The 27819-nt window shown below is 60.3% G+C and overlaps 13 protein-coding genes across 13 annotated transcripts; 6 read left to right on the top strand and 7 right to left on the bottom strand.

Annotated features, from left to right (window-relative positions):
* Positions 1-973: 973 nt before the first annotated feature.
* SPRG_00942 (hypothetical protein) lies at positions 974-2069 on the bottom strand (the record flags this gene model as incomplete). The annotated part of the gene is made up of 6 exons (XM_012339154.1): positions 974-1044; positions 1095-1224; positions 1271-1377; positions 1437-1733; positions 1781-1838; positions 1884-2069. The coding sequence occupies 6 exons, from the start codon at positions 2067-2069 to the stop codon at positions 974-976; spliced, it is 849 nt and encodes a 282-aa protein (XP_012194544.1).
* A 238-nt stretch (positions 2070-2307) lies between these two features.
* Positions 2308-3714, top strand: SPRG_00941 (hypothetical protein; the record flags this gene model as incomplete). The annotated part of the gene is made up of 1 exon (XM_012339153.1): positions 2308-3714. The coding sequence occupies one exon, from the start codon at positions 2308-2310 to the stop codon at positions 3712-3714; it is 1407 nt and encodes a 468-aa protein (XP_012194543.1).
* A 1055-nt stretch (positions 3715-4769) lies between these two features.
* On the top strand, positions 4770-5138 carry SPRG_18950 (hypothetical protein; the record flags this gene model as incomplete). Its single annotated transcript, XM_012339427.1, has 1 exon — positions 4770-5138. One exon carries the CDS (start codon positions 4770-4772, stop codon positions 5136-5138), a length of 369 nt encoding a protein of 122 aa, XP_012194817.1.
* A 546-nt stretch (positions 5139-5684) lies between these two features.
* Positions 5685-7288, top strand: SPRG_00940 (hypothetical protein). Its single transcript, XM_012339152.1, has 7 exons — positions 5685-5899; positions 5952-6129; positions 6179-6355; positions 6397-6498; positions 6547-6621; positions 6665-6789; positions 6844-7288. Exons 1-7 carry the CDS (start codon positions 5721-5723, stop codon positions 7247-7249), a joined length of 1242 nt encoding a protein of 413 aa, XP_012194542.1. The 5' UTR covers positions 5685-5720; the 3' UTR covers positions 7250-7288.
* Positions 7289-7317: 29 nt separating this feature from the next.
* On the top strand, positions 7318-9099 carry SPRG_00939 (hypothetical protein; the record flags this gene model as incomplete). The annotated part of the gene is made up of 13 exons (XM_012339151.1): positions 7318-7396; positions 7446-7538; positions 7584-7660; positions 7708-7878; positions 7925-8044; positions 8093-8194; positions 8236-8279; positions 8321-8489; positions 8539-8567; positions 8610-8713; positions 8763-8775; positions 8830-8972; positions 9023-9099. The coding sequence occupies 13 exons, from the start codon at positions 7318-7320 to the stop codon at positions 9091-9093; spliced, it is 1215 nt and encodes a 404-aa protein (XP_012194541.1). The 3' UTR covers positions 9094-9099.
* A 7-nt stretch (positions 9100-9106) lies between these two features.
* SPRG_00938 (tyrosyl-tRNA synthetase) lies at positions 9107-10721 on the bottom strand. The gene is made up of 6 exons (XM_012339150.1): positions 10476-10721; positions 10283-10423; positions 9936-10232; positions 9776-9880; positions 9367-9727; positions 9107-9319 (listed from the first exon to the last, which is right to left on the bottom strand). Exons 1-6 carry the CDS (start codon positions 10695-10697, stop codon positions 9156-9158), a joined length of 1290 nt encoding a protein of 429 aa, XP_012194540.1. The 5' UTR covers positions 10698-10721; the 3' UTR covers positions 9107-9155.
* Positions 10722-10954: 233 nt separating this feature from the next.
* SPRG_00937 (TKL protein kinase) lies at positions 10955-12183 on the bottom strand. The gene has a single exon (XM_012339149.1). The coding sequence runs from the start codon at positions 12153-12155 to the stop codon at positions 10977-10979; it is 1179 nt and encodes a 392-aa protein (XP_012194539.1). The 5' UTR covers positions 12156-12183; the 3' UTR covers positions 10955-10976.
* A 436-nt stretch (positions 12184-12619) lies between these two features.
* On the bottom strand, positions 12620-13982 carry SPRG_00936 (hypothetical protein). Its single transcript, XM_012339148.1, has 2 exons — positions 13866-13982; positions 12620-13817 (listed from the first exon to the last, which is right to left on the bottom strand). Exons 1-2 carry the CDS (start codon positions 13947-13949, stop codon positions 12663-12665), a joined length of 1239 nt encoding a protein of 412 aa, XP_012194538.1. The 5' UTR covers positions 13950-13982; the 3' UTR covers positions 12620-12662.
* A 248-nt stretch (positions 13983-14230) lies between these two features.
* Positions 14231-15990, top strand: SPRG_00935 (hypothetical protein; the record flags this gene model as incomplete). Its single annotated transcript, XM_012339147.1, has 3 exons — positions 14231-15527; positions 15635-15916; positions 15979-15990. Exons 1-3 carry the CDS (start codon positions 14301-14303, stop codon positions 15988-15990), a joined length of 1521 nt encoding a protein of 506 aa, XP_012194537.1. The 5' UTR covers positions 14231-14300.
* Positions 15991-16150: 160 nt separating this feature from the next.
* Positions 16151-17869, bottom strand: SPRG_00934 (hypothetical protein). Its single transcript, XM_012339146.1, has 4 exons — positions 17495-17869; positions 17330-17441; positions 17046-17271; positions 16151-17001 (listed from the first exon to the last, which is right to left on the bottom strand). The coding sequence occupies exons 1-4, from the start codon at positions 17836-17838 to the stop codon at positions 16175-16177; spliced, it is 1509 nt and encodes a 502-aa protein (XP_012194536.1). The 5' UTR covers positions 17839-17869; the 3' UTR covers positions 16151-16174.
* Positions 17870-18412: 543 nt separating this feature from the next.
* SPRG_00933 (hypothetical protein) lies at positions 18413-22120 on the top strand (the record flags this gene model as incomplete). Its single annotated transcript, XM_012339145.1, has 13 exons — positions 18413-18834; positions 18883-19078; positions 19126-19299; positions 19348-19680; positions 19734-19837; positions 19888-20260; positions 20310-20384; positions 20438-20608; positions 20661-20731; positions 20783-21092; positions 21138-21271; positions 21324-22036; positions 22095-22120. 13 exons carry the CDS (start codon positions 18413-18415, stop codon positions 22118-22120), a joined length of 3102 nt encoding a protein of 1033 aa, XP_012194535.1.
* A 249-nt stretch (positions 22121-22369) lies between these two features.
* On the bottom strand, positions 22370-26299 carry SPRG_00932 (hypothetical protein; the record flags this gene model as incomplete). Its single annotated transcript, XM_012339144.1, has 3 exons — positions 22370-23875; positions 23927-24118; positions 24170-26299. 3 exons carry the CDS (start codon positions 26297-26299, stop codon positions 22370-22372), a joined length of 3828 nt encoding a protein of 1275 aa, XP_012194534.1.
* An 83-nt stretch (positions 26300-26382) lies between these two features.
* SPRG_00931 (hypothetical protein) lies at positions 26383-27796 on the bottom strand. The gene is made up of 2 exons (XM_012339143.1): positions 27270-27796; positions 26383-27229 (listed from the first exon to the last, which is right to left on the bottom strand). Exons 1-2 carry the CDS (start codon positions 27717-27719, stop codon positions 26414-26416), a joined length of 1266 nt encoding a protein of 421 aa, XP_012194533.1. The 5' UTR covers positions 27720-27796; the 3' UTR covers positions 26383-26413.
* Between the last annotated feature and the right edge of the window lie 23 nt (positions 27797-27819).

Raw genomic sequence — 27819 nt, 5'->3', positions numbered from 1 at the left:
GGTGCTGCACGGACCGGACGACGCGCGGCAGTGGACGCTTCCAGCTGGATCCCGCGTCTCGTGGCAGACGATGTCGGCGGCTGCGAGCTTCATGCAGCTGCAGTGGGCCTCGCGCAGCCTATGGTATCCGAGCGCGTCGTTTCCAGCCGCAGCGCTGGCCATCGTATCCGCCTTTTGTGCGATCGCGTCGGTCTTTGCCAAAGCCGCCGATGCCTTTGAAGCGCCACGCACCCCGATGCTCCACACCGTGTGCTACTGGAAACACGCGCTCACGACGTACTGCGCACATGACGAAGCGTCTTCTGGCGACGGGCTTCGGCGCAAGGTCCTCGACCGGCTTTCAGCGTGGACCATTTGCTCCATCCACGTCGCCGCCGCGCTCTTGGACCCGGGGCAGCGCAAGCGGCTGGCGAAATTCGGCCTCGACGCAGCCACGATTGCGCTGGCGAAAACAGACCTCCGAGCGCGCCTTCTGGCGGCTGCGGCGTGCGAGTCGGTCGGTCGTGCCAACGCCAAGCCCGTGCAGTCGACGCCGCCGTCCTTGCTTTCCATGTATGGCGACTCGAGCGACGACGACAATGACGACGTCAATGACGCGTCCAGCGTCGAGGACGAGCTGCGCAAGTACTTTGAGAGCCCGCTGCTGGAAGAGACAACGCCCGAGCCGAACGTCCTCCAGTGGTGGAAACTTCAGCGCCGGCGCTTTCCGTTCTTATCACGTGTCGCCCGCTCCGTGCTGTGCCTCCCCACCGCGGGCAAACCGACGCTGTCCTTTGCCTCGAGTACGTCGCGAGACGTGGCGAGCCTTGTGTTTCTGCAGTCGAACCGCGACTTGACCCAAGCCGCTACCACGACGTTGCAGAGTGCGGCGGACGATGAGACGTATGGTACGAGCGACGAAGGGCATCCCCTCATTTAAGAGACAACGACGATGACAATCTTCTTCTTCGTATTCCTCTCTCTCTCTGGATGCTCAATCGAGCTTGCGGGACGCGACGCTATGGACGAGGCCGTCGAGTATTCTAGCGACGGCAAAGACGCCGCCTGTATCGAGGTACATGACGCGTGCATGGATGGGCCAAGTCGCAGCTTACCGACGATCGCGCACGTGCTCGTGAGGAACTGCAGGAACGACGGCTTCGTCTCAATGTACTCGACCTTGATGGGCGAAAACTCGTACGAGAAGACGACGCCAGGAAACGAGAACCGGCCATTTTCGTTCGGCTACACAGCCGCAGCATGAGCCCACAGTCGCAGAGGCGCGACGTACGTCCGATGCATGCTCCGTGACAGAGTACTGGTACGTCTGGATCGACGGCCCGTACAGCGGCGTGTACTGCGTCGGAACAATGGACAGGCCGTACTTGTAAATCTTGACTATCAATCAATCCCACCTAGGTGGTCCAACGAGGGATGCAAAAGACAGGGGGGCGTACAGTTTTCCACGACAACTTTGTGCACGTCCTGGAGCGGGTTGGTCATCTCCGGGATCGATGGTCCAAAGCGCAGCGAGTGCACAATGTGCGACGAGTTGAAGTCGAGGAACTCGAGAAACGTAAACATGTTGAGCGACCCTTCGTGGGCAAAGTTGATGTCGCCCGCGGTCTTTTGCACGTCGACGTAGCCCGTGAAGCGACAGCCTTCTTCGCTGTTCTCGAGCGGATATGCGATCACGTCGCTCTTGACGATGACCTCGCGGTTGCCCTTGGTGTCGCTCGCGTCCATGGCCACATCTAGACAGGCGGCGACGTGACGAAGACGTGGCAGCCTGCACACGTACCAGTCTCAGGTTCATGCAGAAAGGTAATGTCGACCTCAACGTGCATGATCGTGTCTTGCTACACAGGCCATGAGTGCGTGGCGGCGGCGAGGCGACGGCGCACCGGGTCAATGTCGACATACATGCGGTTGACGACCTCGGTCGTCGTGTAGATGCCCAGCTCCGAGAGGAAGAGCAGAAGCACGACGACGAGGCTCACGAGGGTGATGATGGCCCCGCTCGTCGTGCGCATCTGGATGCCTTCGACGCCCTTCGTGTACACGTCGTACTGCCGCAGCCGCTGGAGCATCCTGCTACGTGGCTTGGCGTGACTTGCAATCTCAATGTCCGAAAGTCCTTGTTGAATCATTTTATTCAAACTGCAAATCCTCAAGTGTAGTGGCATTAAAAAAGCGAGATACCTAATTAGGATATGTACGAATCGGATTCACACAACGGCAATTTCAAACGTCGACAAAGCAATGCGCTCGACACCACCGCGTCGACCGGCGCTGGCGCTGCGAAGGCTAGCGTGCGCCTGCGTGGTCATGGCCATGGTCGCGACGCCGCCTCAAGCTGTACATGCTGCGTCTAGCGCGGTCCTGGACGGCGGCGCCAACGACCCTGCCCGCCCCAAGAACATCGAGCACGTCACGCCGCCCACCGGCTCGGCGGCAACAGTGAAGCGCATATCGATCTCGCTGCCAAACAAGAAGCCGCAAGCTGTGAATGCTCTCGTCGACCGCAATGCTGCCACGGGCGCAGACGGTGCTCCATCTGGCGCCGCCCATGTGCACACACGACATGCCGCCGAGTCCATCGAAGTGCCCGTCGCCCCCGACGCAGCCATCGAGCCTTTTGACGACACCAGTATTCGAAGCACGAAGATCTCGGAAGCGGTTGGTCCTACGCTCGCAGAGCGCGTCGCACAAGCGCACTATGCGAAGGAGACGGCGGCGGCCCACGGCGCGCTCTTATCTGTCGACGCAGTGACCCTGGCCGACGGCAAATTTGAAGGCATGTACGATGTGCCCGTCGAAGACGGTGCAGAACACGCTACGGCAGATCTCGGCGGCAAAAGAGCGCGGCTTCTCGACAATGGAAACTACGGCGACGCAACGAGTGACGAGCCTCAAAAAGTGGCTTGCGATCCCATTCTTGTGTCGCCAAATGCCGATGCCCTACCCTTGACTGCGCACCGACGGCTGCATACTAATACGGACGATCCGCCGCTCGCAGGCACCCTATCGACGCAGGGCGACGCATTCGCTGACGAGTCGTTGCTCCAAGAGCCTCGCGCGATCGAACGGTCCAAAGAGTCCCTTGACGAAAGCAGCAGCTCGCGCCCCCGCCGTCTCCCGAGCAAGGCCACGCCAGTCACATTGCCATCGACGCATGACGAGCCCGCGTCATGGGACTGGCAGCAAGCGGTCGATGCGTGGATCGCGGCGGCCAGCGCGTCGCTGGAAGCAGCGACGCACACTAGTGCATTCCACTGGCGCGCGCTCGTCGCTGCCGTCGGTGACGCCTACGACGTGGGCGAAGCCGTCTTTTGGCTCAGCCTGCACAGGACGCTGTCCGTCCTCGATGACGTTAGCGCGTCCTGTGACGACCTCCTCGCCAACAGCGAAGACGCGCGGGTCCTTCTGGCCAACACGTGGGGTGCCATCTTTCTCAGCACCTTTGGCGCTGTCTTTGCGGGTATCTACGTGCTCTTCACCTATGTGCCCACGGTGGCCGTCGACTTTTACCAGACGCTCGACGACTTGGCCAAGGTCAAGGTCAAGCTCACGTCAGTCGTCGCGGTGGTGACTGCTCTCGTCGTTCTCAAGGCGGAATGGTGGTTCTGGCTCGGCCTTGTCGTGATCAGCCTCTTCTACTACTGGTCGGGCAACAAGACGGACGCGGCACAAGCCGTACATAGAATAGCCCTTCGTCGTGCCCACTCGGTGTGAGTTACGTAGTGCCCATGTGCACTATAAGAACCAGCAATATAGACGCCTCTTGCTGGTGTAGAGCTCCACCAATTGCTTCTCGCACGGCCTGTCCTCCATTGATCTTCATTGGAGGTCGTGCAACGGTGGCGATTGCTTCTTGTTGCAGCCACTGTCGCCGCTGCACCGCGTGAGGCATGAAAGAATGCTATCACTTCTCAGCCAAGGCCACCATCACCTCGAATGTTGCCGCCAAGATGCTCGACTTGTTGTCTGCATACCTTCACTGGGGCCGCCGACGTGTGGAGTCGTCGCCGACAGGACATGCATGCGCCAGAGGAAGCCCACTTGCTGCAAGCTCTCCGGCTGCAGGATGTTGCCGCCAAAACGTCAAAACCTCCGAAATATGATACGCGTATCTATCATGTCTGAAAGGCTTTTGAACTACGAAACCGAGTCCAAGCTCACAGTCTCATCGCCCCCGGCTTGCACACACTGATGGAAGACGCACTCCTGGCCACCGCGGGCTCCTTGCTGCTATCGCTTCTCAAGATCGCGCTGGCGTGCGCCATCATCGCTGCAACGCTCGTCGGCCTCAGCAGCCTCGCGACGCCGACAGCTACCGGCGCAGAGTCAGCTCGACGGGGTCGCGACGAGCCAGATGCGAGCGACTTGCGCATCCAGATGGCCTCGAACTCTGCCAAGATCCGAGCGCTCCACGACGCAGTTGACGGAATGGCAGCACAGCACAGCGTTGCGGATGAGACCCATACGAAAACGCTCACGGACCTCGCTGCGCGCATGGCCGCCGTCGACGTCCGTGTCGAGGTCGCCTTGAAGTCAGCGACCAACATGTACGCTATCCCCCTCACAGCGCTCAAGCGACAGGTAGCATCCATCGAAACGGCCCAAACGATCCTGGACGCGCGACTGGCGGCGGCACTCTCCCACGGCAATGCAGCGGTGGCCCGAGTTGAAGCTCGCTGCATGAACTTTGAAAAGCTGCGGCTACCACGGACGCTTTCCGTACCGAGTTTGGAGCCCACGTTCGCGCTCTCGAGACCAAGATCGACGCCATGTCCTCGGCGTTGAGTGCACTGCAGCCCCAGCAAGGCATGCCTGCACCTTCTACTACCGCCAAGCCCACTGCAACACCCCATGTCGCCACACCGCCGGGGTTTGAGGAGACGACGTCAGCCCTGCCACTGGAGCGCCATCCTCCCAGCACAGCACCTGCCTTCGTTTCGTCGCTTCGTCGCAGCCTCGAGGACAACAGCGAGGACGAGAACGAGGTACCACTTTCTACTGCAACTGGCAGCGTCCAACGCAGTGCCAAGCCGAAGAAAGGCCATCGCGGCCGGTCGGCCAGTGCCATCGCCCGGCGCAACGCGATAAGCATGAGCCGCCTCGTCGCCAAGCATATGGCCGAACACGTCTTGGAGTAAGCTGCCAACATCATCCCGAAGCCGCCACCACCATCCCAGCGTCGTCCTCGCACCTTGGCGCCGTCAGCACGTTATCTAGTGCTCGTAAAGTATGGAGGTTGATCATTTCCATTCTGCACACCACATCCAGTAGCAAAATGGAAATCAGGAGCACGGGTGTCCCACCGTGGTGTAGCGACAAGATACCTCGAGCTTGAAAAGATACCTCGATGCGCACCACAGGAAAGCGGGCGGCTTTGGGGGCTCGATGTCCCGGCCTCCGGAGCGTTATACCTGCGCCGTTAACGCAGCCACAAGAACCGTCGGCGCCAGCCGAAGCCCCGACGGCGATGCTGAGTGAAGGTGCCGGTTCGAAAAAGCAGCGAAAGATTTGGGCTCTGCCCTGTCCCTGGCGCTGATTGGCTGCTTTCGCCAACGGAAGCGAATGTACATTGTGCCATCTTGTACGCTTCGTCTCAATGTATGTATGTAATGTACGGGTGCTCAGACCATTGTACGACGTACGATGGTCGTACCAGGTTCGCGTGGATGACAGAAGGTGGGAGCGCTCAGTGCGATTCCAGCGACCGACGGCCACGTGCGATGGCGACGCAGACGCGCATCTTGACGAGCCTCCAGTACAGCTACCCGCCTTCGCTCAAGCCGGCGACGTGGAAGGATGCGGCGCCGCCCGCGCTGCCGCTGAGCCTCGTCGAGCTCTGCGTCCTCGCGCTCGTCAACGCCGAGGGCCCGGCCATGCGTGGCGTCGACATGATCTTTCCGTGCGCACTTTATCCTGCAGCATTGCGCGATGCTCATAGAGACATGGCGTAGGCGGTTGCCGGAAGAGCTCGCCCAGTCGCTTTTGGCGGCCTTGGCCGACAAAGGCAAGGTGACCGACGACCGCCTCTCGGCGTTCTTGTCCGTGTCGCGCCGCGTGATTCGCCTCGTGGGCTGCAACAACATTCGTAAGTCCGTGCTGCGCCAAATCCCATTTCGGTGCCCGTACCTGGTACACATCATGACGCACCAAGATGGCGGCGCTGACGCGACGTCTGTAGACGTATCTCGATCTCTCCAACTGCCTCCAAGTAAACAACACGGTCGTCCAAGACATTATGCAGGGCTGTGCCCACCTGCAGCAGCTGCGTCTGGACAACTGCCGCCACATCACGGATGCAGCTTTCCAGCCCGAGCAGTCGCTCTTTTACCCGCTGCGTGCCTGCCTGTCGCTCAAGGTACACAGCTCCTACCATCGTCCACACCTCATGCTGCGCAGGCGCTGAGCTTTGCGGGCTGCTCGCAAGTGACGCAAGCGCTGATCCTGAACCTCGTCAAGGCGTACCGGTCGCTCACGCAGCTCAACTTTTCCCGCTGCAAGGTCTGTCACGACCAATTGCTTCTTCCATACCTCATCCTCTGGATCTAGCGCATCAACAGCGAGTCGATCCGCACGCTGCTGCATGGCTCGATGACATTGAAAACACTCAACCTCTCCTTCATGGTACTACATTGCCGATATGCAGCGTGACCTTATTCTTGTCTAGGACATTGCAGACGAAGCCTTCGCGTCGTCGCACGCTGGCAACACACACCTTCTCAAGGAACTGGACCTCGGTCAGTGCAAGATCACGGACGTTGCTCTCTTGTCGCTCGCGCAGTCGTGTCCCGAGTATACTACTGCACTTGTATATGTCTGTTGGATCTCATAGGCGTGTCGGTGTAGCTTGGAAGTGCTGCGTCTGCGCTGGTGCACGCAGATCACCGACTTGGGCATGGTGCGCATTGCGACACACTGCCGCCGCCTACGCCACCTCGACCTCAACAACTGTGGCTTTGTCACCGACCAGACCGTCCTCGCGCTGGCGCAACACTGTACGAACCTCCGCTGGCTGAACCTCTCGTGGTGCGTCCACGTCACGGACCACAGCATGGCCGAGCTCGTGATGGGCTGTCTGCATCTCGAGGAGCTCCTGGTCGTGTGGTGTAGCCAGCTCACGGACGAGACCTTGGTTGCGCTCCTGGAGCACGCCAAGAAGCTCAAGTGCGTGCACTTGAACGGCTGCAAGGACAACATGTCACCTGCGCGCTTGGACGAGGTGCGCGCGCATGGCATTCAGATTGCGTCCTAGATTCGCTAAACCTGTACTAAAAAACCTATTTAAACCCAATCGGACACAACCGGACGATCCAGATCTCAATGGACGCGATCTTGACCGCAGCGACGGGGTCCGACGCATGGACCGCAGCCGTCGTCGCCTTCGCTTCGACGGCCAAAGGTAGAAGCTTGCGCAGCGTGGTCGGCAGCAATACAATTTGGTGATGTAGACGCATCGACCTTTGACAGCGACCGCGCGCACAAGGCTGACGTGTGTGCGATGCTGTGGCAGGCGGTGCGCGACCCAGCATCGCCGTTCGCAGGTATAATACGAGATGACGCAGACTCGCCTTGACGAGCGAGTGTAGCCATCCATGCGAGCTTGACGGCCTGCAAACTTCTCATGCGGGAGCGTCGGGACATTGCCATCTTGCTCTCCACCGAGGTACTTTACTTTCGCATGGACGTGGCGTGGTATGCGAAGCGCTGTAGGCATTTGACGTCTTCTTGCAGCATGCGTCGAGGCCGTACGAAACAGAAGCGAGTAATGCGATCCAGCTCGAGGCCATTCGCTGCATGGTCAACGCCGTGTACATCCGCCCCGACTTTGTCGAGCAGCTCTTGGCCACCGCACAGTACGACGCGCTCCTGGCGCTTTCCGCGGTTCGTTCTCCATTGCACCTTGTTGCTCATGCACGAATGGGCCTAGTCGTCGCAGACGATGGAGTTTCACACGCTGCTCTGGAAGTGCATTCTTGCCACGTTCGAGCAGCCGCGCGCCATCACACAGGCCATTGTGACCCTGCGCGTGTACGCGACGATCCTGCCCGTCCGTGTGTCTTGTGCCTCTTGTCCTTCTCAACATAAAGGACATTAGACGGCGGCGTACTGCCTTCGCAGCCGGCACTTTGCCTTTTCGCCAGCCCAGATTGCACTTGTGCTCGAGCTTGTCAAGGCCATCTTCGTCATCACGTCACATGTACTAGTATCTTGCTGCGGCGTCGTCTCATCCAGTTGTAGCACAAGGATGCCAGTGTCGATGCGCCGTGGCCTGCTGTCGACGAGTAGTCTTGCGGCACTTGACTTGTTGCAACGTGATGCGTAGAGCCATGCCGCTGTTGTGTGACCTCCTTCAGCTGCCCAACACGGCTCCGATCCTCGAACTCAAGCTGCAGACCGTCAACTGTCTCATGGTGCTGCAGCATCCCACGTACATCGAGTACCTCGTGACGCACAACGCCGCTTATGACTTGCTGGCGTTCTTGGATTACGTGGTCGGACAGGCCTCTAGGAGCAAAATGTGATTTTCATCCATGTCGCTAGCTTCTCAAGGTCCGCCTCGAAAAGACCAAGTACGACGTCGCACGTCGCACCAGGCTCCGACGTCGGCGTAGGAAAGCGGGAGACGTGACGCCGCTCCTCATCGGTCTCAATTTGCTCTCGACGAAGGACGCCGCCTTTCGTGACACCTGCAGAGTGACCATCTTTGGCTCGACAGGTCCGTGCACACGGCGTTCCATCCACGTCGCAAGGTGGTGCACTTGTAGCAACGCCCCTTCCGTACGCCCGCACGACGGGTTGAGCGATTGGTACAGGTAGTATGATCCTGCATAGGTCGCCGGAAGGGCTTCCCATGTCGCCGCAGCGGAGCGCCAAGTTTTCGCTTCAAGAGGGTCTTTTGAGCTTCATGACGAGCCTCGATACAGACCTCAAGCGCTGCGCGAGCGAATTCCTCTTCACACTTTGCCACCAAAACCGTACAACCAATACTACGACCATCGATCCAACATATCGTGCTTGTTCGTAGCGCTCGAGTTTACCCAGCGCACGGGCATGGGCAACGCCGTCGCCTTGCTTCGCACGAAAGGCCTCGTGTAGTCACACGACAAAGTAGCTGGTTTATACATCATCCATTACGCTTGAAATGGCGCTTGCGATGCTTACGGGGTCGTGATGTGGATGATGTGATAGTTGCGCTTGCCCGTGCGGAGAAGCGTGGCCTGGCCTTCGATCGCGTGGTGCGACTCGAAGACCGCGGCGTCCGACTCGACGCGGACGTTGTTGATGTACAAGCCACCGGCCTTGATCAGCCGGCGGATCTCGGCTAGAAAACATCTCCGTGCATAAAGCAAGAGTAGAAGACGAGCGTACCCTTGGTCTTGACAGCACCGAGGAGACCGACGACGTCGACGATCTTTTGGCCAATCACCTGTGCTGGCGCGAGAGCGGTCTTGGGCGCGTCGATTGAGAGCATCGTGGCGGCTGAGATGCCGTCGCAGGAGCCACCAAAGAGCACCTTGGCCGCGCGCTGGGCCTGCTCGAGTGCGTTTTTGCCGTGGATGAGCGTCGTCACGTGCTCGGCGACCGTTTGCTGCCCAAATCGCTTCTCCGGCGCCTCGGCGTGCGTGGCCAAGATGGCTTGGATCTCGTCGAGGCTCAGAAACGTGAACGTCTTGAGCAGCATCGGGACATCGGCGTCTTCGGATCGGATAAAGTACTGGTAAAAGTCAAACTACGCGCGCTCGTTGACGGCAAGGCGATAGGAAAACGCGTTGGATACCGTCGACGTCTTGGCGGCGTCGAGCCAGATCGCATTGCCGGCCGACTTGCCGTACTTTTCACCGGACGCGGTCGTGAGCAGTGGCAGCGTCACGCCGTACACTTCCTACAACGGATCATCGGTCGTCACCAGGACACAGAAAGATGAGGATCAAGGGGACCTTGCCGTCGGCCTTGCGCACCATGTCGGTGCCCGACACGATGTTGCCCCATTGGTCGCTGCCACCCACTTGCACAAAGCAGTTGTAGTGGCGGTGCAAATGCAGAAAGTCGTACGCCTGGAAAAGCTGGTACGAAAACTCGAGGAAGCTCAAGCCGTGGTCGCTCTCGAGGCGGCGCTTGACGCTGTCCCGCGCCAGCATCGCGTTCACGCGCGCAAAGCGGCCGCAGTCGCGCATCCAGTCGACGGCCGACATCTTGCCGTGCCACGCCATGTTGTTGGCGACGACGGCGCCCGTCTACCAGCATGCCGCCTCGTTCATATGCATAATGTATCGAGAGGTCGTACCGTGGGCGAGTCGAAGTCGAGGACGTTCTCGAGCGACTTCATGAGACGGCTCGCATTCGCATCGACAGCCTCGGCCGTGAGCATCACACGCTCGTCCGAGCGCATGCTTGGGTCCCCGATCATACCCGTGGCACCGCCCACCTACGCCCATGCACCGATGAGACCAGCGGCTGCATCTCGTAGCAAAGCCCACGAGAAGAATGGGCTTGAGGCCCGCGAGCTGGAAGTGGCGCAGTGCAATGGCCGTGACCAGATTGCCGACATGGAGAGAGCTCGCCGTCGGGTCAAAGCCGCAGTAGACACCGACGGGCTTGGTGCCAGCGGCCACGGCTGCATCCAGGATGGACGGAGCACCGGCGTGCGTGAGGCCAGCCAAGAGGCCTCGCTGGCGCAGCGCATTGATGGCTCGGCTCATGTTGCTGCAAGGTCGAAGAAACGCAGCGAAGAATGATGCTTCGAGTGGGCCCAACAAAAACGGGCCAATCACCGACCAGGATTTGCCGAGCCAAAATCGCCCGTCCGCCAGCAGCTTCCGCCAGCAGCAAGGGCTGCAGCCATCGCACTTGGAGCATGGCGAGGACATCGGTTAAGGCCTGGATGGCTCCTAACTTATTGGCGGGTTCCCCGCCTTTAGGTCTGGGAGGGTTGACCTCTTTGGGAATGAGACCTTGCGTACGAAGCGATGTGTCTATTATCATTTGCCCTGCATCAAGGTGACGCGTGCTTCGCGCAGCGCTTCGAGCACCTTGTCGCTGGTTGGTCGCAGTGCCGGGTCGTGCTGGAGGCACTGGCGGATGATCATCTTGATGCATGTCGGGCAGTCGTCCGAGATGCTCGGGCGCAGCATACCGGTCACGAGTTTCATTGTGAGGTCGGCGGTCGGCGTGTGCTGCAGCTCCTCTTCGTACGGCGACTTGCGCGTATCGAGCTCGGTGAGCACGACGCCGAACGAGTAGACGTCGACCTTTTCGTCATAGTCCTCGCCGTCCTGGAGCAGCTCAGGCGCGCTCCATTGGATCTCGCCGACGCCCGCCGTCATGGTGTTTTCATACGTGCGGTCGCGCGCGCAGCCAAAGCCGCTGAGCTTGGCCTCGCGGCGGTTCGTGAGGAGCACCTTCTCGGCGCGGATGTTGCGGTGGATGAGACGCGGCGAGAGCGAGTGCATGTAGACGAGCGCCGCGCAAATGTCGAGCGCGATGCTGATCTTTTCCTTCTCCCACGACAGCTGGACGCGCTTGTTCTCGAGCAGGTGGCGCAGCGTCTTGCCCTCCATGTACTCGGAGATGCAGCAGAGCCCGTGGTCTTCCGTGATGTAAAAGCCGATAAACTTGACAATGTTGGGGTGCTGGAGGCGCGCCATCGAGCGCACTTCGGACACGAGCGCCTTCTTGTTCTTGGCCAAGTCCTCGGGCGACGATGAAAAGATGAGGCTCTTGATGAGCACGGGCTGTCCGAGGTAGTGGCCGAGCTCTGTCTTCATGTAGTTGCCCGGCACGATGCGCGTGTGCACAATGTCGGTCGAGTCGAGCCAATACTGCTTCTTGTACGGCTCGAGCTCCGTGTACTCGCCGCAGTTGACGTCGTCGCGGAAGTGGTTGGTCTCTTTGTTTGAGCGTGGCATGATCATCTGGTTGCCCGGGAAGCGGTTGCCGTTGCTAGCAGGAAAGTTGCCGCGGCCCGGCGTCCGGGCGCCGCCACCCGGCGTGCGTGCTTGCGCCGAGTTGTAGTGCGATGGGTTCGAGTGGGCGCGGTTCACGCGCTCGGCCGCGTGGCGCTGGCCGTTGCCGCTGTGGTACATGGGCGGCGGCGCGTGGTACGGCTCGGGCACGGCCACGTTGTCCATCCGCGCTTCCGACGACGCACAGCTGCCCATGGCGGTCGTCGTCTCGGTAACAATTCGGGTCTGGCTCGTCCTAGACGCGACACCACCATGTCCTAATTAGGACTTGCATACCAACCTCCAGGATGAGCCAGAGCATTACACGCAAATCGAACGTGATGTGGGAAACGTGAAAATCTCGCGCGCTGATAGGTCTTATTGCGAATGGATACCTCGACCAATCGAAAAACACGGTGAAAAAGGCAGCGCAACTCCTTCGTTGCAGCGCCTGGACACAAGCAGAGATGGAAGGTACCGGCATCGGCCAATGGCATCGCTTCGAGTAATACGACGATGGCCGCACGCCAGTCGCGCCACTCGGCAGAGATCGAGATCGTGTGACTTATGAGCTAGGGTTCTGTTATTCCCTTGGTTATGGGCGACAAATTTGTCGCTCGCCTAAGCCTTGCCACCTCCCACTCCAACTTGCACCACGATTACGACACGCGAAAGGCCATGGCTCTTGCTCGGCGCCAAGACCATGCACACGTGCGGGCGTTACTACGTCACGACGCCTGTCTGGCCCGCGTGCGCACGCTCGTCGTCCGAGATGGCGCGTACTTGCCGCACGACCGGACTGTCCCAGGTCGCGGGCGCAATTTGAATCTGGCGCAAGAGAAGGTGCCGGACGCGGCGATAGCTCGGGTGCGTATAGCTCGGAAAGTCGCTGAAAACGTGCTTGGCGTGGACTCGGACGAGCCGAAGGAGGTCGGCGTCCGTCACACCCTCGCCCTTGGGTACGTGTGGCGCGACGTCGTAGAGCAACGCGTGAATGGCTCGGATCTCGGCGGCGTTGGTGTAGTGGAAGAGCGCCGAGTGCGTGCCGCAGCAGTCGAGTGACATGTGGATCGGCCAGATCGAGTAGAGCTGGAACCAGTCGCAGTTGGCCGGCGTGTAGTCGTACGTGCCGTTGACGCGCGGATTGTTGACGAGGCTGCCAGGCGAAAAGATGTGAAGGATGTCGCGGCCCGAGCCCGGCTCCTTGGTGTTGAGCGCCAACACGTTTCGTTCGCGGAGGCAAAACGCGATCTTGAGGTCCTCGCCACACGCGACGCAGCGCGCGTGGCAGCCGTTGGCGACCGCCGCCATGTACTCGTTGACGGCGCCGCGACTGAGGAGGAGCCCGGCCATCGAGTTGAAAGTCAAGTGGTTCAGCTTGGGCCACGAGTAGGGCCCGGACGTTGGCAGTACGAGCGGGTGTCCAAGAAAGTACGGCTCGTTCGCGTCAAGGCCCTGCACCAAATGCACGAGGTTGGATGGAATGACGTACGACGAGTCGGCCGCGAGGTAGAACCACTCGTGCTGCGGCGCGTCGGTAAAGACCTTCATGATCGCGTACATGGCTGGCGTCGACGCTAGGCTCGTCGGTGGCACGAGTAGCGTAAAGCCTGGTGATGTCTTTGTCCTGGCCTCGGTCACGGCAGGCACGCGGAACTCGGGCGTCTTGGTCTGCACGCAGTAGAGATGCGGGATCGTCGTTGCCCACGTCTCGCGAATGGCCGTGATGCGCTCTGCGAAGCGCGACTCCTCCCACATGGAGCTGTACACAATGAACGCCATCGATTCCTCGGTCATCGCATACTCCTTCGGCGGCACGAGCTCGGCGTCGACGTCGAAGAAGCCCACCATGTACCACATGCGGCAGACAGCGGCCACCTACCCAGTCTCGGTCAGCATCACATCATCGGTTGCAAATAGCACGACCGTCCAGAAGCCCAGGAGCATGGCCAAGAGCTTTGGTCGACGACCCATGCTGCGTGGCACCTCGTCCGCGCCCGCGTCTGCCATCACTTTCTGGATCTGATGCGCCACGTGATCGATTAAATGTGGCATGTTTCCAGTAAAATCGGCATCTCTTCTTGTGGAGGGTCCCTGTCGGCGCAGCGAGTTGCAAGAGCGATACAGGCACGCTGCGCACGATAAGTGGGCGCATACACTAGTTTGGGCTCGTAGAGAACGCCACGGTGTGCTCTATTGACAGGTCAGTGAGTTCCCTTGAAAGAGGCATCTGCCACATTGCATTTCGCACCCTTTTTAGCGCGACGTTTCGAGCAACGATTATGGAAGGAACAAGCGTCTTCAATCGCGCTTGAATTGGAGGTTGCACCATTCGAGCTCGCTTTCTATCCCGGTGCATCGATGGAGTACACCTATGTGAACGCTGGGACGCAAGAGCTAACGTGTCGCCGCTGCGGTTCGCCGTGGAAGGATGTCTGCGCCTGCTTGACCTTGGACATTGAGTGCTCGGAGGCGACCCATGCCGCCAGCTCCGTCGTCCGCGGCATTGAACTCATTGAAATTTCGACGCGGTCCATTGATATGGACGCTCTCTTTTTATACTCCGAGTCGTCGCAGTGCTCCAAACAGCCTTTCCTGAACTCGGACTCGGGCCTCTCGCCGTGCAAGCGCAGCGCACGCCGGCGCGACGAGCCTCAGGTGCCGCCGCCGGGATGTTCGCTGGCGTTCATGCTAATGCTCTGCGCGCCCAAGATGGCAGTCAACATGGCCTGGTCCGCGCAGTGGGCGGCGTTTGGGCCACAGCTGCAAACGATCTTTGTGGCGCCGTGGAAGGTGCAGCTCATCCAAGTGATTGGTCCTATCACGGGGCTGCTCGTTTCGCCCGCCGCCGGTGTTCTCAGTGATCAGTGCAGCAGTGCGTATGGTCGGCGCCGTCCGTTTATCCTCGGATCGCTTATCGCGACGCTCTTGTGCTGGTGCATCATGTCCAACAGCTACGCGATCGGGGCAGCGTGTGGCGACAGCGACTCGAACCAAGTCGTCACGGCTGCGATCCTGCTTCTTTGCTACCTCTGGATGGACGTGAGCGTCAATGTGCTGCAGACCAGCGCCAACTTGATCATTGCGGACTTTGCCGGCGGGCGCCAGGTCACGGCGGCCGCCATCGGGTCCGTCTACTCGACGCTCGGGAGTCTCTGCGTGTCGGGGTACATCTGGCTCTTCAGCGGAGCGCAAGAGTCGCTCTCTGGCTTCTTCAGCATGCTCATAGGCGTCCTTCTCATCACGTGCATCCCCGTCCTTCTCTTCGCCAAGGAGACACCGGTGGCGACAACGTCGACCACATCGCTTCTCCGTCGGCTCCACCACGCATCCCTCGGTGTGTACACGGGCGTGCGGACGCTGCCCGAGCCGCTCGCTGTCTACTCGTCCGTGCTCCTCTTGCTCTCGTACGGGTACATTGCCTACAATGGCGCGAAAGGCCAGTACTTTGGCTTGCAAGTCTACGACGGCGACGCGCGCGGCGCCGACAGCTGCGGCTCCAACTGCACCGCCGCGCAAATCCAGTACAGGGACGGCGTCACCATTGCTGGTGGGTCGACCGACACGCTTTTTAACGCGGCGTCGCTCGTGTTTTTTTCTGCCTGCCGTACCTCGTCCGCTGGTTTGGCGTCCGGCGGCTGCTGCTCGCGTCGATTGTGCCGCAAACGCTCCTCGTGGTCCTCGCCTTTTCCAAGGTCGTCGCGCTCAACGTGACGATCGTCGTGCTCTGCGCGATCCCACAAGGCGCGATCTTTGCGCTGCAAATCCCCGTCATCATGCACGTGATTGGGTACGGCGAGCAGGACGGACTGGGCTTGTATGCCGGCGCCTTCAATTCCGCCAACTGTCTCGGACAGCTGCTCAACTTTGCGCTCTCGTCCGTCCTGCTGCGCACGCGCTTGCAGTACGGTCTCCCGATCTTGCTTGGCGGCGGCCTCAGCATCGCCGCGCTCCTCGTCGTGTACCATCGCTTTCACGTGCGCATGAAAACACTGTCAATCTATCAAAAACATGTTCATTCGTGCCAGCACCGCCCGAGGTCAGCCAGTGACAATAATCAGGTGGAGAGGCACGTGGTAAAGCCGCTGCACCATTTATTTTGCGCTCACGGCTGAACGTCGGTTGGTACTCCTGCTGCACGCTGATCTTCATCGCATGTTCCGAACGGGTCGTACGGCTCTGTGGTACTCGGAGCCATGCAAGGATGCAGAAAAAAATGTGTTGGATTGCATGCATTACGCGAAAAGGGAGGCGAGGGCCAGCGCGACTGGCATCGCCATCGAGAGAGCGGTGGCACTGTTTCCTTGTGTCGCTCGGCCTCCTGGTGTCGACGTCGTGACGCCCGGCGGGCTCGGTGTCGCCGACGACGGCGTTTTGCCGCCCGACGGCGTGGTCCCGCCCGCAGGGACAGGCGACGTGCCCGATTTCGGTGCGATCACGTCGCCGTTGCCGTTGATCATCGTGTCGCCCGGGCAGAGCGGCGTTTGCGTCAGGTCCGGGCAGAGCATGTCGGTGACTGCGTCCGAGGCCCACGTGGCGCTCGCGAGGGTCGCAAAGTCGGACGGACACGCTGGCGGCGTCGTGCGGTAGCCCGCGTACTCGGGCGACTGCGGCATCGACGCCGCTTCGTTCGACGCATTGAACTGCGACGCGAGAAGGCCATAGTTGGGCATGCGGTTGAAGGTGCACGGCGTCTCGCGATGGTCGCACGTCTCGGGCGAGAAGTACCCGAGCCCGTAGTTTTGGCCACCAAACGACGTGAACGGGTACGGCGCGTCCGCTTTCGAGTTGGCGTTCTCGGTCGAAAATTCAAACACAAAGCCGCCGGTGAAGACACTGCTGAAGCTCGGCGAGAGCATCCACGCCGCGTCCACCCACGTGCGCTGCGCCGCGTAGCCGTCGATCGTCGGGAAGCCAACGTTGAGGCAGCCAATCTCGGTGAGCATGACGGGCACCGACATCTTGTACGACGTAAAGTCGTCCAGAAGCTGTTTGTAGCCGGGCCCCACGACGCTGCTGGTCGCGGCCGGGTCGCACTGCACGTACGTGTTGAGGCCATACCCTACGCATTTGCGTTCATATGGCGCATGCGGCGGATTTGCTTACACTCTGCGTTCTCAAGCGTGTCTGCGGCGTCCGTGCGGCAGTTGTAGTAGATCGCGTTTGCGCTGCGCTCCGAGTCGGCGGTGACGACGCCGACGGGAATCGGGCGCATCTCGTTGTTGCACGAGCGGATAAAGGCGCGCATGTCCCGGATGAACTTCTTCTGGCACGGCGCGTTCGTCTTGGCGCGGGCCACGATATGGTTGACCTCGTTACCGGCGCTGAAGCCCTACGGTCCAAGCCTCGATAGTGAGCTCGCAAGCACCAGCTGCTGCGAGAGTACGTACAATGACGTTGTTGTACTTTGAGAACGCGACGATGATTTGCTGGCCGCGTGTCTTGAGCGAACCAGGGTAGCACGTCGGGTACTCGTCCTTGGTGATCGCGCAGCCCTCGCAGCTATACAGTCGATACGTTGATACGTTGATAGATATCGGGTGGAGACTTGAGACCTCGCCGCGAGGTCCACGAGCACGTAGACGCCGATGGCTTGGAGCGCGCACATGAACTTGTCGTGGCTCTGAGACGGGTCGACGGCGTACAGGCGGATCGCGTTCGCGCCGAGCTCGGCAAACTCTTTGATGTGCGGCGCCCAAATCGGCTCGTTCTCGTCCGTGAAGAAGTCGTAGTTGTTGATGTCGAGGATCCCCGCGTTGGGCCGCGGGTAGTAGTCGACGCCCTTGACCTGGAACGCTTTGCCCGTCGAGTACTTGAACATGCGCTGGCCCTTGATGACGATTGGGTCCATCGCCGCCACCGCGGTCAGCAAGAGACCGAGCACGCGCAGGATTTGCATGCGTCTGCGGCCTTGAAGGCAACTGCGAAAATGAAGCCGAATCGACCAAGCCGCTCGAAACTTCGATATTTCAACCCTTTTTCGAACAACGAATGCGCAGGCGTTGACTGACGTTGAAGAACGAGCTATGCATGGAGGCTGCGTGGTCGTCCAACCCGTCGTGTCGCAGCCAGGGTACTATCCCTGGTCGCAGCAGCCTCCGCCCATGGACGAAGCAACGAGATTGCACTTGCGAGCTTGAAGATGACACCGCCGAAAAGGGGCCCATGGTGCGTACGCAAGTGTACGGGTAGGGCTCGAGCACGTTGACGTTCGACGTCGGATGCCATCTTCTGCCATATACAGGTGCAACTTTGTTGTGGCCCCAGGTTTCCCGCGAAAACGGGAATCGCCCAGCCGGGCAATTCAAAAATACCGGGTTTTGTATGCCTTTGTAAACCTTTAAAAGCCTTTTGATCGTCGTTGCGTGCGTGACGTTGGATTGGATAAAAAACCCTCATGGTCGTTTATGATTGGTTGAAAATCAACATGGGCTTTGGCGCGAGCCCATATTCGCTCGCTTTTCCAAGGCGAGATGGCATCGCTGGGGCGGAAGGACGACGCGCTCCTGGAGCTCGAAGACGACGAGGACGACGGGGCCTTCGACGAGGCCCACTGCGAGCGCGCGCGCAGCCTCGAGGCCCTTGACGTCTCGGAGAACGAAGAAGAAGCGCTCGTCGACGAGGACGGCAACGAGGCCGTCGTGAAACGGACGCTGGACCCTGCCATGCTCAACGAGCTCCTCCTCGTGTGCTCGAACCTTGGCGTGCTCACCGAGACGGACGACGGCGACTCCAACTTCACGCGGGGCGAAGACTGCGAAGAGTGGATCCACGATCTCCAACGCGCGATCCGGCGCGACCATGCAATTCATCGACTCGTCTCCAAGACGCTTGGCCGGTGGCAGATTCTCCAGAAGAAGCTCATCCCGCTCTTGATCAACCACCAGAACGACTGGTGCGTCCCTTTAACATGAAGATGCAGGCTCGGAGCCGCTCCATGTAGGTCGCTCGTGTTCTCGATCCTCAAGGTGCTCGTCATGCTCACGATGAAGCCCGCCAACGAGTCGGACAACATTGCGCTGCAGCTCAAGTACCTCCGCGGCTACAAGCGCGCGTTCTTGACGCACGGCGTCGTGCAACTTCTCATGTCCATTCTCGTCGAACCGCTCTCGCGGGAAGGGTCTGCCCGCACGTCACAGGTGCTGGCGTCCTCATCTCGCGAACCATGTTCATGCTGTGTGGATAGGATTACCTCAACATGGAGCTCGTCTTGACGCTCTTTCGCAACTTGCTTGCGATTCCAAACGAGAGCTTGCGCCATGTGACGGCAGCGACCAACCACATGGCTCGTCTCCAGGAAGACCTGATCGTCGTGCTGTACGAAGAAAACGTCTTTGACATGCTTCTTCTCTTTGCCCAGGTACGCGGCTTCGTCGGTTCGAATGTCGATTCTCATAGTGTGTTGTAGGACATCGAGTCGGCCGAGAACCGTGAGTGGAACCTGCTCCTCATGGAGATGTTCGACCTAGTCTTGCAAACGACGACCCCCAAGCAGCTTGTCGCTACGATCCAACTGCCGCCGTCCACACCACCGGTCGACGAGGCCCCTCAGCCGGTCGCGCCGCCGCCAATGCAGCATCAAGTCTCGCTGCTGGGGCAGCTCAAGACCGAGAGTCAGCATCGCGGCGCCAAGAACCAGCGTCACTCCAACTTTGGTGGCATGCTCGTGCTCCAGGGCAAGACCGGCTGTCGCACCATTTTGACGGACTTCAGCAAATCGGGCGACGATGTCATTCCACAGGCATATTCTTCGCTACCTCCACCTCTCGCGTGCTCACAATCAGGTATGTATAGGCCCAGAAGAAGGGATTGCGGGGTCGGCGCCAGAAGCAACATGCGATGAACGACATTCAAGAGGTCTTTGGCGGCCACACTGGCTCCTCCTTGGACTTAAACATGTACGGCGGTGCCCTTTTCGCAGCAAAGCAAGCACCCATGCGTTCCATAGGCGCCTTAGCGAAGCGCTGCGGACGATCTGCGACGAGCTTTTGAGCAAGTGCTACCCGCAGCTCACGTCGTCGCTCAAGAACGAGTTTCGCCGCGGCAGCGGGAAGCTCTTGCCCAACGACCGACTCTTGTACTTTCACTTGGTGTGGTTTCTCACCGCGTACCACCGCCTCAAGTTGCCGCACCTCAAGTCGCTCCAGAAGCAGCAAGCGGAGATTTTTGAAAAGGACAAGGAGCGCGTCTTCCGCGAGCAAGGCATGGACGCCATGATGGCGCTGCTCAACCCGACGAACCTCCTCGCGACGTACGACCAAAAGGCCATTCTGTCGACGCTTGACATGTTTTCGTTCAACTTTGTGCTCCAGTCGATCGAGGTACGCGCTGTCTATCATCAAAATACCGCCACAACACACGACCGAGTAGAGTTATGCCGAGGCGAAGAATTACCATGCCATGATCGGGGCGGTCAAGGTCGTCACGGAGATGATCGCCATGCTCGTAAGCTTGTATTTACGGATACCATTTCAACACATGTCGGTATAATTGCGTAGACGGAACTCGTGACGAGTGCCGACACACGGCTGCAACGCATCGGTCAGTCGCTCCAGCACAAGCTGTTTTACGAGCGCGAGTTTCTCGATCGGCTCCCCGTGCTCATCAAGTCGTGGTCTCCGTCGGCCTTTACGCTCGAGTACGTCGTGGAAGTCGCGACGCTGACGCATGTACGCGCTTGACCTTGCCACAAATCGTTTGGTGCTCACTGCCACGGCGTAGCTTGTGCTCAAGATGATCGACACGGAAGGCAAGCATCTCAAGGTGCTCCAGAAGCGCCGCAATGCACCAGGGTGCGCGAGCTTTCGTGCTTCGTTGCCGTCGTATTGACGCGGGCACCGTAGAAAGAAGAAAAAGAAGCAAACCAAGAAAAAGACCAAGTCCGGAGACGCCAACGACCGCGCGGCGGGCGACAACGATGCCGAAGACGACGACGAGGACGACGACGAAGAAGACGAAGAAGACGGCGACCGCCAAATGCAGCTCGAGATGCGGCGAAAGGAAGAAGAGTTTGACACGCGCAAGTACTTTGGCTCGATGATCTCGCACGAAAGTATCAAAATGTACTGCTACCTGCTCCGCCACTACAAGACCAACAGTGCCAAGGTCAACCACTACGTGTTTTCGTTCTTCTACCGTGTCCAAGGCTTCCAGGTACTTGTTTGCACCCTAGACCATCAATCGCATCGTGTGTCATAGGCGCTCATGGGCGAAGATCCCACGATGGAGCCAATGCTCTTCAACATCCAGTGCCTCATGACGTTCAACACGATGTTGCAAGACCCGTCCATCCAGAACAAGAAAGAGTTTCGACACATCTTGGACTTTCTCCGGTACGAAACTCTGTAGTTCCAGGGACAGCGCTAAGCATCTTATCTTGGATAGCACCACAGTGCGCCATTTCTTTGCACTTGCTGAGACCAACCACCTCTTGTACGTCGAGAGTCTCATTCGACACCCATTCGCACCCCGCACGTGCGTCATGATCCAGCGCCGGTACAAGTCGCTTTTGCCCGAAAGTCTCGTGGCGCCCAAAGGCCGGCGCGACCTGAGCTCGGACGACGACGACGACGACGACGTTCGCGTTGTTCGGCCGCGCGAGCTCGAGATCGAAGGCGAGGCCGAGTTTGACTTTATGGCCGCGGCGCCGTCGATTCTAGTCGCTAAGGACCCAGCGACGACAACGACCAAAGCAAAGCCGGCGCGCAAGCCGCGCGCCAAGACCAAGACGTGGAGCGTCATTGAAGACAAGTACTTGACCAAGATGTACTTCAAGTTCAAGCATTTGCCGTCCGTGTTCGAAGTCATCTCGTACGAAGACATGTTTCAGGACCGCGATCGGACGCCCGACCAAATCGAGCGCCGCGTCAAGCACCTCAAGCTTCACAAGAAGACCCACGATGACGACGATGACGACGACGATGACGGCGGCGACGACGATGACGATGCCATGTCAGCAACCGACGACAATGTGGCCCCGCGGTCGCCCAAGCCCACGCGTAGCGTCCGGAAGACCGCCGAAGCCTTTTACAAGGACCTCAACGGCTCGGAAGACGACGACGATGATGATGCATTTCTCTCGGCGCCGACCAATGTTGGTAGTCAGGACGACACGGCCCCACGCCAGCGATCCCGTGATGACGAGATGACGACGAGCCCCATCTCTCGGCGCCCGCCTCTGAAAATGCGCCCAGCAGCCCCGACGCCACGGCCAAGCGATCCCGCGAGGACACCGACCATGTCGTGTCGACATCACCAGCAACAACGCCGCGTGCCGATGCCAAACGGCGACGTCTCCGTCGCCAAGCTGCGTCCGACGACGAAGACGATGACGACGATGTGTTCAACGCGCCGCCACATGGGACGGAATCCGCGCCCGACACCTTTATCCAAGAGAGCTACGACATGTAATGGCATCGATTTCTGTGTATCTACGAGCCGACGCGGTCGATGTAGCCGCCCTCTTTGACGAGATGGTAGAAGTGGCCCTCGCCGCGCGCGATGAGGCTCATGGGCGACCCAAACTGCACGACGCGACCGGCGTCCAGCACCATGATGCGGTTGGCGTCCAAGACCGTGTCGAGGCGATGCGCGATCGTGAGCACCGTCGCCTCTTTGAACTCGGACCGGAGCACGCGCTGGAGCTTGGCGTCCGTCTCGGCGTCCACGGCGGCCGTGGCCTCGTCCATGACGACGACCTGCGCGTCCGAGAGGAGGGCGCGGGCCATGCAGAGCATTTGACGCTCGCCGACGCTGAGGTTCTCGCCGTTCTCTTCCAGCGCTGCGTCCAGCGTCGCGTCCAACGCGGCGACGAGCGGCCGGAGCTCGACCTTTTCGAGCGCACGCCAGAGGTCGTCGTCCGAGCAGTCGCCAAACGGATCGAGGTACCCGCGCAGCGTGCCCTTGAAGAGGATGGGCGACTGCGTAATGATCGAGAGCCGACTTCGAAGAAGACGCATGTCCACGGTCGAGGTGTCGACGCCGTCGAGGAGGATCCTGCCGGACGCGAGAGGGTAGAGGCGGAAGAGCGCCGAGGCGACGCTCGACTTGCCGGCGCCCGTGCGCCCGACGACGCCGATCTTCTCGCCCGCCTTGATCCGAAAGCTCACGTCGCAGAGCACGTTGGCGCTGCTTGGCGTGTAGCGCAGCGAGACATTTTCAAAAGCAACTTCGCCGAACCGAGGCCAGGACGGCTCGGGCACGACGAGGGCTGCGTCGCTCGTCGTCTCTGGCAACACGTCCATATACTCTTGGAGGCGTTCCGGGCTGACCATCGAGGTCTCGAGCCATGACCACACCTGGAGAAGGCCCTCGAGGCCGGCGTCAACGGCGAGGCTGTAGTTGAAGGCGAGACCAATCACTCCGGGGCTCAAAGTGTCCTTGAGCAGCGTCAAGCCGGTTGTTAAGAGGACGACGACGAGGGCGCCGAGGAGCTGCATGCGCAGAGCAAACCACTGGTTGGTGATGATGCTCGCGTATACAACGCGGTTGTTGGCGTCGATGTTGGCCGCGTTTTCGTGCGTGAATCGGTCGGCCACGTGGAAGGCCCGAATGACGGCGCACCCGTCGTTGGCCTCGGCGAGGTGCGCGAGGACGGGCGACTGCGTTACCTTTTGGAGCCGCTGCAGCTCCCGCGCCGGCTGGAGGTAGTAGAGTCCGAGACGCACGTAGAGGAGCAAGAGAGGAAGAATCGCAAGCCCAACGTACTTGGCAACGATGCTCGCAGTGATGAGCGTGCACAGCACCGAGAAGCCCGTCGCGAGGAGCGATCCAAACGCAAACGGCAGCTGAAAGTCGACGCGGGAGACGTCGTCGCTAAACCGATTGAGAATGCGGCCCACGGGCGTCGCGTCGAAAAAGCTCATTGGCGCACGCAAGAGGGAGGTCGTCATGCCGGCGCAGAGGTGCCTCGCCGCGTGCAAGCCCCCGATCGAGACCTACGCGTCCGATACTATGTCTGCGTCTATCCAGAGATACGAGCGCGGTACCGTGAGCGTGCGGACGAGCACGAGTGCGCTGCTGCCGAGGGCGAGGCACGCATACAAGACGACATTGCTCGTGGCATTTTCTTCTTGGGCTGCGTCGTCTTGGGCCGTCCAGGACGCGAGAAAGAAGTCGCTTCCTTGCATGAGGCCTTGCCACACGCACTGCACCACGACAAGGAAGACGCAGACACTCACCTAAGAACAGAGTGTGAGCTCGTCACGATTGATCGATTGAAACGTGTCGACCCCGCCCATGGCCCGAAAGTAGCTCAGAAAGACGTGGCGAGAGACGCGACCGTTGTGGCGCTCTTCGTCGCGCACGAGCTGGCCACTCTCCCGAGCAAAGGAAGACGCGCGGGCAACGAGCGGCGCGAACCCGTCTTCGACAAGCTGCTGGACGGACGCAAAGGCAGGAGATGGCGATATAGATGGGGTCGCTCGGAGCTTCTCGGACGCCGTGCGACGGTAGCCGACGCGAACGCCAAGTAGCGGCGAGACGGGCGGCGGACCGAGCGGCGCCTTGTCGATCGTGCGCGTCTGGACAAGCTGGCCGTCGCAGAGCTTGAGCACGCTGTCCACGATGTTGGACGCAATGATCTCCGTGTTGTACGTCACGAGCAGCCGCGTCTTGTGGCGCAGTAGACCGAGGATGCATTTTTGAAAGATTTCGGCGGCGACGATCGCATCGACGGCGGCGAACGGTGCGTCGAGGAGAAAGATGTCGGCGTCGCTATAGCACGCGCGTGCGAGGGCGATCCTTGCCTTCTGACCGCCGCTCAGGTTGAGTCCCTTGGCGCCAATCTCGGTCTTGTCGCCACCAGGCAGCGCCTGGAGGTCCGCAATGAGCCCGCACGCCTCGAGGACCTTGAGGTATTTCTTCTTTTCATAATGGGAGCCAAAGCAAATGTTGTCGCGGATCGACATGTGCTGGATCCACGGCGTCTGCGAGCAGTAGGCGACCGAGCCGCCAAGAAACACCGAGCCCGCGCGACGCTCCATGTCGCCGAGAAGCGCCGCGAGCAGCGACGACTTGCCGCTGCCGACTCTTCCGTGCAAGACGACCAAGTCGCCTTCTTTGATCTCGAGCGAGAGGCTATGAAAGAGTGCGTCGCCGGCTCGAATCCACGCAAGCGTAGCATCACAGACAGCGATCGCGACGTCCGGGGATACCGGCGTCGTCGCCATCGCCTCGGGCAGCCGTTCAGGGAGTGCATAGTACGTCATGAGCCGCTGCAGCGAAACATGCGCTTGGATCATGCCGGTAACGATCTTGGGGAAGGACCGCAGCGGTTCTTGCATGAGACGGAAGAGCGCGAGTGCTGTAAAGACGCTGGCAGCTGACAGCGTCTGCTGCAAGTAGAGAGCGTACACGGCAAACGTGGCCGTCGACACCGCCATTGGCGCACCCCAGAGCGTGAAAATGTTGAACGCGCCGACGAGCAGGTAGCGCCAAATAAAAGCGAGCTCACGTTCGCGGATGTCGTGAATCTTGGCCGCGACCTTGTCTTCCCAGGCGTGGAGCTTGACGGTTTGAATAGCGCCAAACGCTTCGTGGACGCTCGCCATGCGCTCGTCCTTGAGACGCATGATGCCCTCGAACGCGGTCGCCATGACCTTGGCGAGCACTTGGTTGAGGCAGAGCACGAGCAGAATGACGCTGACGCCGGCCCACGTCGCGGCGCCAAGAATGTCGTGGAGACAGTAGAGCGCGGCGCCAATCTCAATCGGTAAGATCCACAGCTCGTGGACGTAGTAGGCCGCGAGGAGGAGGTTCGAGACGTCGGTCGTATACAAGTTGACGAGGTCGCCCGTGCTGCGCGTCGCCCGCGACTCGGTGCTGAGGCGCAGCGCCTTCTGGAAGAGAACGCTCTTGAGCGCCGATGTGAAGCGCATTGCGATGACCTGCGTCGTCGCATACACGTGCGCGAAGAGGACGGCCTTGAGCACGCGCGAGCCAAAGAGCACGCCGAGCCATTTCCAAATCAGCGTCGCGTCGCTCTCTGGCGTCGACACGAGTGTGACGACCTTGTTGAGGATCAAGGGCCCAGCGAGGTCACAGCCGTAGGCGACCGCGAGCACGAGGCCGACGCAGCCGTATACGCCGCCGTAGCAACGCACAAAGGCAGCCACAAGCGACCCGGAGCGCGCCCAGTGATGCTCGAGCTGCGCCACGGCGGCGCTGCAACTGTCTTCCTCGTCGAGGACCCACGTATCGTCGAGATCGAGTTGCTTCTCGTTCCCGAGCGACAAGAGCGGCGCGCACCACGCGAGGAAGAGGCGCGAGAGCCACGACGCTCTGGGCCGAGGACCCGCGCTTGGCGGCGACGGCGCAAACGTGCTGTAGCCCGATGGCTGCCCGCCAGCCAGGAGGCTCATGGTCAAAACTGTTGAAAAGATCGCGTCGGTCGAATAATCTTCCGGATATTTTACGGTATCCGTACGTCTTCACTCTTCCTAAAGCTGACAATAATGTTGTGCATTTTGGTTAACTTAGCCCAGTTTCTTTTGGACGACGCGCTTGGGCCGCTTCTTGGAGTTGGGGCCGCCGCAAGCCAAGCACTCGTCGAGATGCATCTCGTTGACCAGCGTGCAGCGCGGGCATGCCCACTGCACGGTGCTAGCAGCAACCTCGACCGGTCGCTTCATGGCCACGATCGGCGTCATGCTCTTGGGAACGGCGGCGGCATGCATCGAGCTCTTGGCCGGCGCGACGCTCGGTGGCGGGTCCGTGCGGATTTCCTGTGTTACCGTGTGGACATAGACGTGCTGCTGCGTGCTGTCGAGAAACACTTGGCGCCACGTGCCGGTCGTGTTGGGCGCGTGAAAGAGGGTTTTGACCGGGTCCCGAGCTAGGTACCGCGGTGCGCCGTCGGCCTGGAGCACCGGATGCGCGGGCTTCTCCTCCGTGTCTGCGTAAAACGCGTTCTGGACCGGCGACGCCGACGTGTGCGACGTCACTCCCGGTGTCGGTGACAGCAACGCAGCAGGAAGTGGAGACGGCAGTGTCGGGATGCTCTTGGCAGGCGCTTCTTGGCCGCTCGCTGCCGTCGGTAGCTGGCCCTTCTTGGCCGCTTTCTGCGCCTTGATCTGTTCGGCGAGCTTGCGAAAGTTGTCGTTGAGTGCCGGCGACGAGCTGATCGCCTTCTCAATCGGATCGTCGTGTCGGAGGCCAAGCGACCGCTTGGTCGAGGCCATTTGAGACTTTTCGCTGTTGCGTAGCTTGTATGTAGCGAGGATTTGGCTGCGGATCTCGTCTGGCGTCTTGGGATGCAGCGTATCGAGCTGCGCATTGCAGAGCATCGTATACTAGTAGTCTCTTAGCCTCCGAAAGCGTTGAGATAGGTACCTCCTTGTGTGTGGCAACGAGCACGTCCCGGGTCCCGCGGATGCTGCCGAGGCCCGCGGCTTCGAGGTGCTTTCGGATTTCAGCGTCCTTCATGATGTTGTACGAGACAACGGGAACGCGCTTGGTTGCGCTATTGCCGGGCTTTGCCTGCGTCGTCTTGGTCGGCGTCGTCGGCGCGTTGGCCATCTCGCTTAGTGGCGCTCCGTCTGCGAGGCGCAGCACTTTGGGTTTGAGCGCGCGGAAGAGGTTGATGATCTGCTCCAGTGGTCGGTTCGGCACCAGGTCGCCAGGCGAGCAATCTTGCTTGCACTCGGGGCAGTTGCCACCGGTGCCCCGCGCGAGGAGGTGCTTGCGGATGCACTCGGAGCAGAAGCAATGGCGGCAGTTGCGGAGGAGGACGGGCCCGCTCATGTAGTCGCCGCAGACCTGGCAGCGCAGGAAGCCCTCCATCTGCCGGGGCTTCCATGAGACTCGTGGGGCCAGACCCACTCGTCGTCGACGTCGCCCACACCGTCCATGGTGATGGGAATCTATTTGTGTGGATTGGCTC

This window comes from Saprolegnia parasitica (genome assembly GCF_000151545.1).
Source record: "Saprolegnia parasitica CBS 223.65 unplaced genomic scaffold supercont2.2, whole genome shotgun sequence".
Classification (NCBI taxonomy): domain Eukaryota; phylum Oomycota; class Saprolegniomycetes; order Saprolegniales; family Saprolegniaceae; genus Saprolegnia; species Saprolegnia parasitica.
This window is presented reverse-complemented; position numbering and strand designations above follow the sequence as displayed.

What these genes read in the sequence shown, in the direction of transcription:
- SPRG_00937 (XM_012339149.1), bottom strand. Translation starts at nt 12,155, where the DNA reads ATGGGCAGCTGTGCGTCGTCGGAAGCGCGGATGGACAACGTGGCCGTG.
- SPRG_00936 (XM_012339148.1), bottom strand. Translation starts at nt 13,949, where the DNA reads ATGGCAGACGCGGGCGCGGACGAGGTGCCACGCAGCATGGGTCGTCGA. An exon ending in TGCTCCTGGGCTTCTGGACG is followed by an intron (nt 13,818 to 13,865) that starts GTCGTGCTATTT and finishes GAGACTGGGTAG; the next exon opens with GTGGCCGCTGTCTGCCGCAT.
- SPRG_00934 (XM_012339146.1), bottom strand. Translation starts at nt 17,838, where the DNA reads ATGCAAATCCTGCGCGTGCTCGGTCTCTTGCTGACCGCGGTGGCGGCG. An exon ending in CTCGTGGACCTCGCGGCGAG is followed by an intron (nt 17,442 to 17,494) that starts GTCTCAAGTCTC and finishes TCGACTGTATAG; the next exon opens with CTGCGAGGGCTGCGCGATCA. An exon ending in CAAAGTACAACAACGTCATT is followed by an intron (nt 17,272 to 17,329) that starts GTACGTACTCTC and finishes CTTGGACCGTAG; the next exon opens with GGCTTCAGCGCCGGTAACGA.
- SPRG_00938 (XM_012339150.1), bottom strand. Translation starts at nt 10,697, where the DNA reads ATGAGCCGAGCCATCAATGCGCTGCGCCAGCGAGGCCTCTTGGCTGGC. An exon ending in TCGACTTCGACTCGCCCACG is followed by an intron (nt 10,233 to 10,282) that starts GTACGACCTCTC and finishes GCATGCTGGTAG; the next exon opens with ACGGGCGCCGTCGTCGCCAA. An exon ending in ACGCCGCCAAGACGTCGACG is followed by an intron (nt 9,728 to 9,775) that starts GTATCCAACGCG and finishes GAGCGCGCGTAG; the next exon opens with TTTGACTTTTACCAGTACTT.
- SPRG_00940 (XM_012339152.1), top strand. Translation starts at nt 5,721, where the DNA reads ATGGCGACGCAGACGCGCATCTTGACGAGCCTCCAGTACAGCTACCCG. An exon ending in TCAACTTTTCCCGCTGCAAG is followed by an intron (nt 6,499 to 6,546) that starts GTCTGTCACGAC and finishes CTCTGGATCTAG; the next exon opens with CGCATCAACAGCGAGTCGAT. An exon ending in CACTCAACCTCTCCTTCATG is followed by an intron (nt 6,622 to 6,664) that starts GTACTACATTGC and finishes ATTCTTGTCTAG; the next exon opens with GACATTGCAGACGAAGCCTT.
- SPRG_00931 (XM_012339143.1), bottom strand. Translation starts at nt 27,719, where the DNA reads ATGGAGGGCTTCCTGCGCTGCCAGGTCTGCGGCGACTACATGAGCGGG. An exon ending in TCGTTGCCACACACAAGGAG is followed by an intron (nt 27,230 to 27,269) that starts GTACCTATCTCA and finishes AGAGACTACTAG; the next exon opens with TATACGATGCTCTGCAATGC.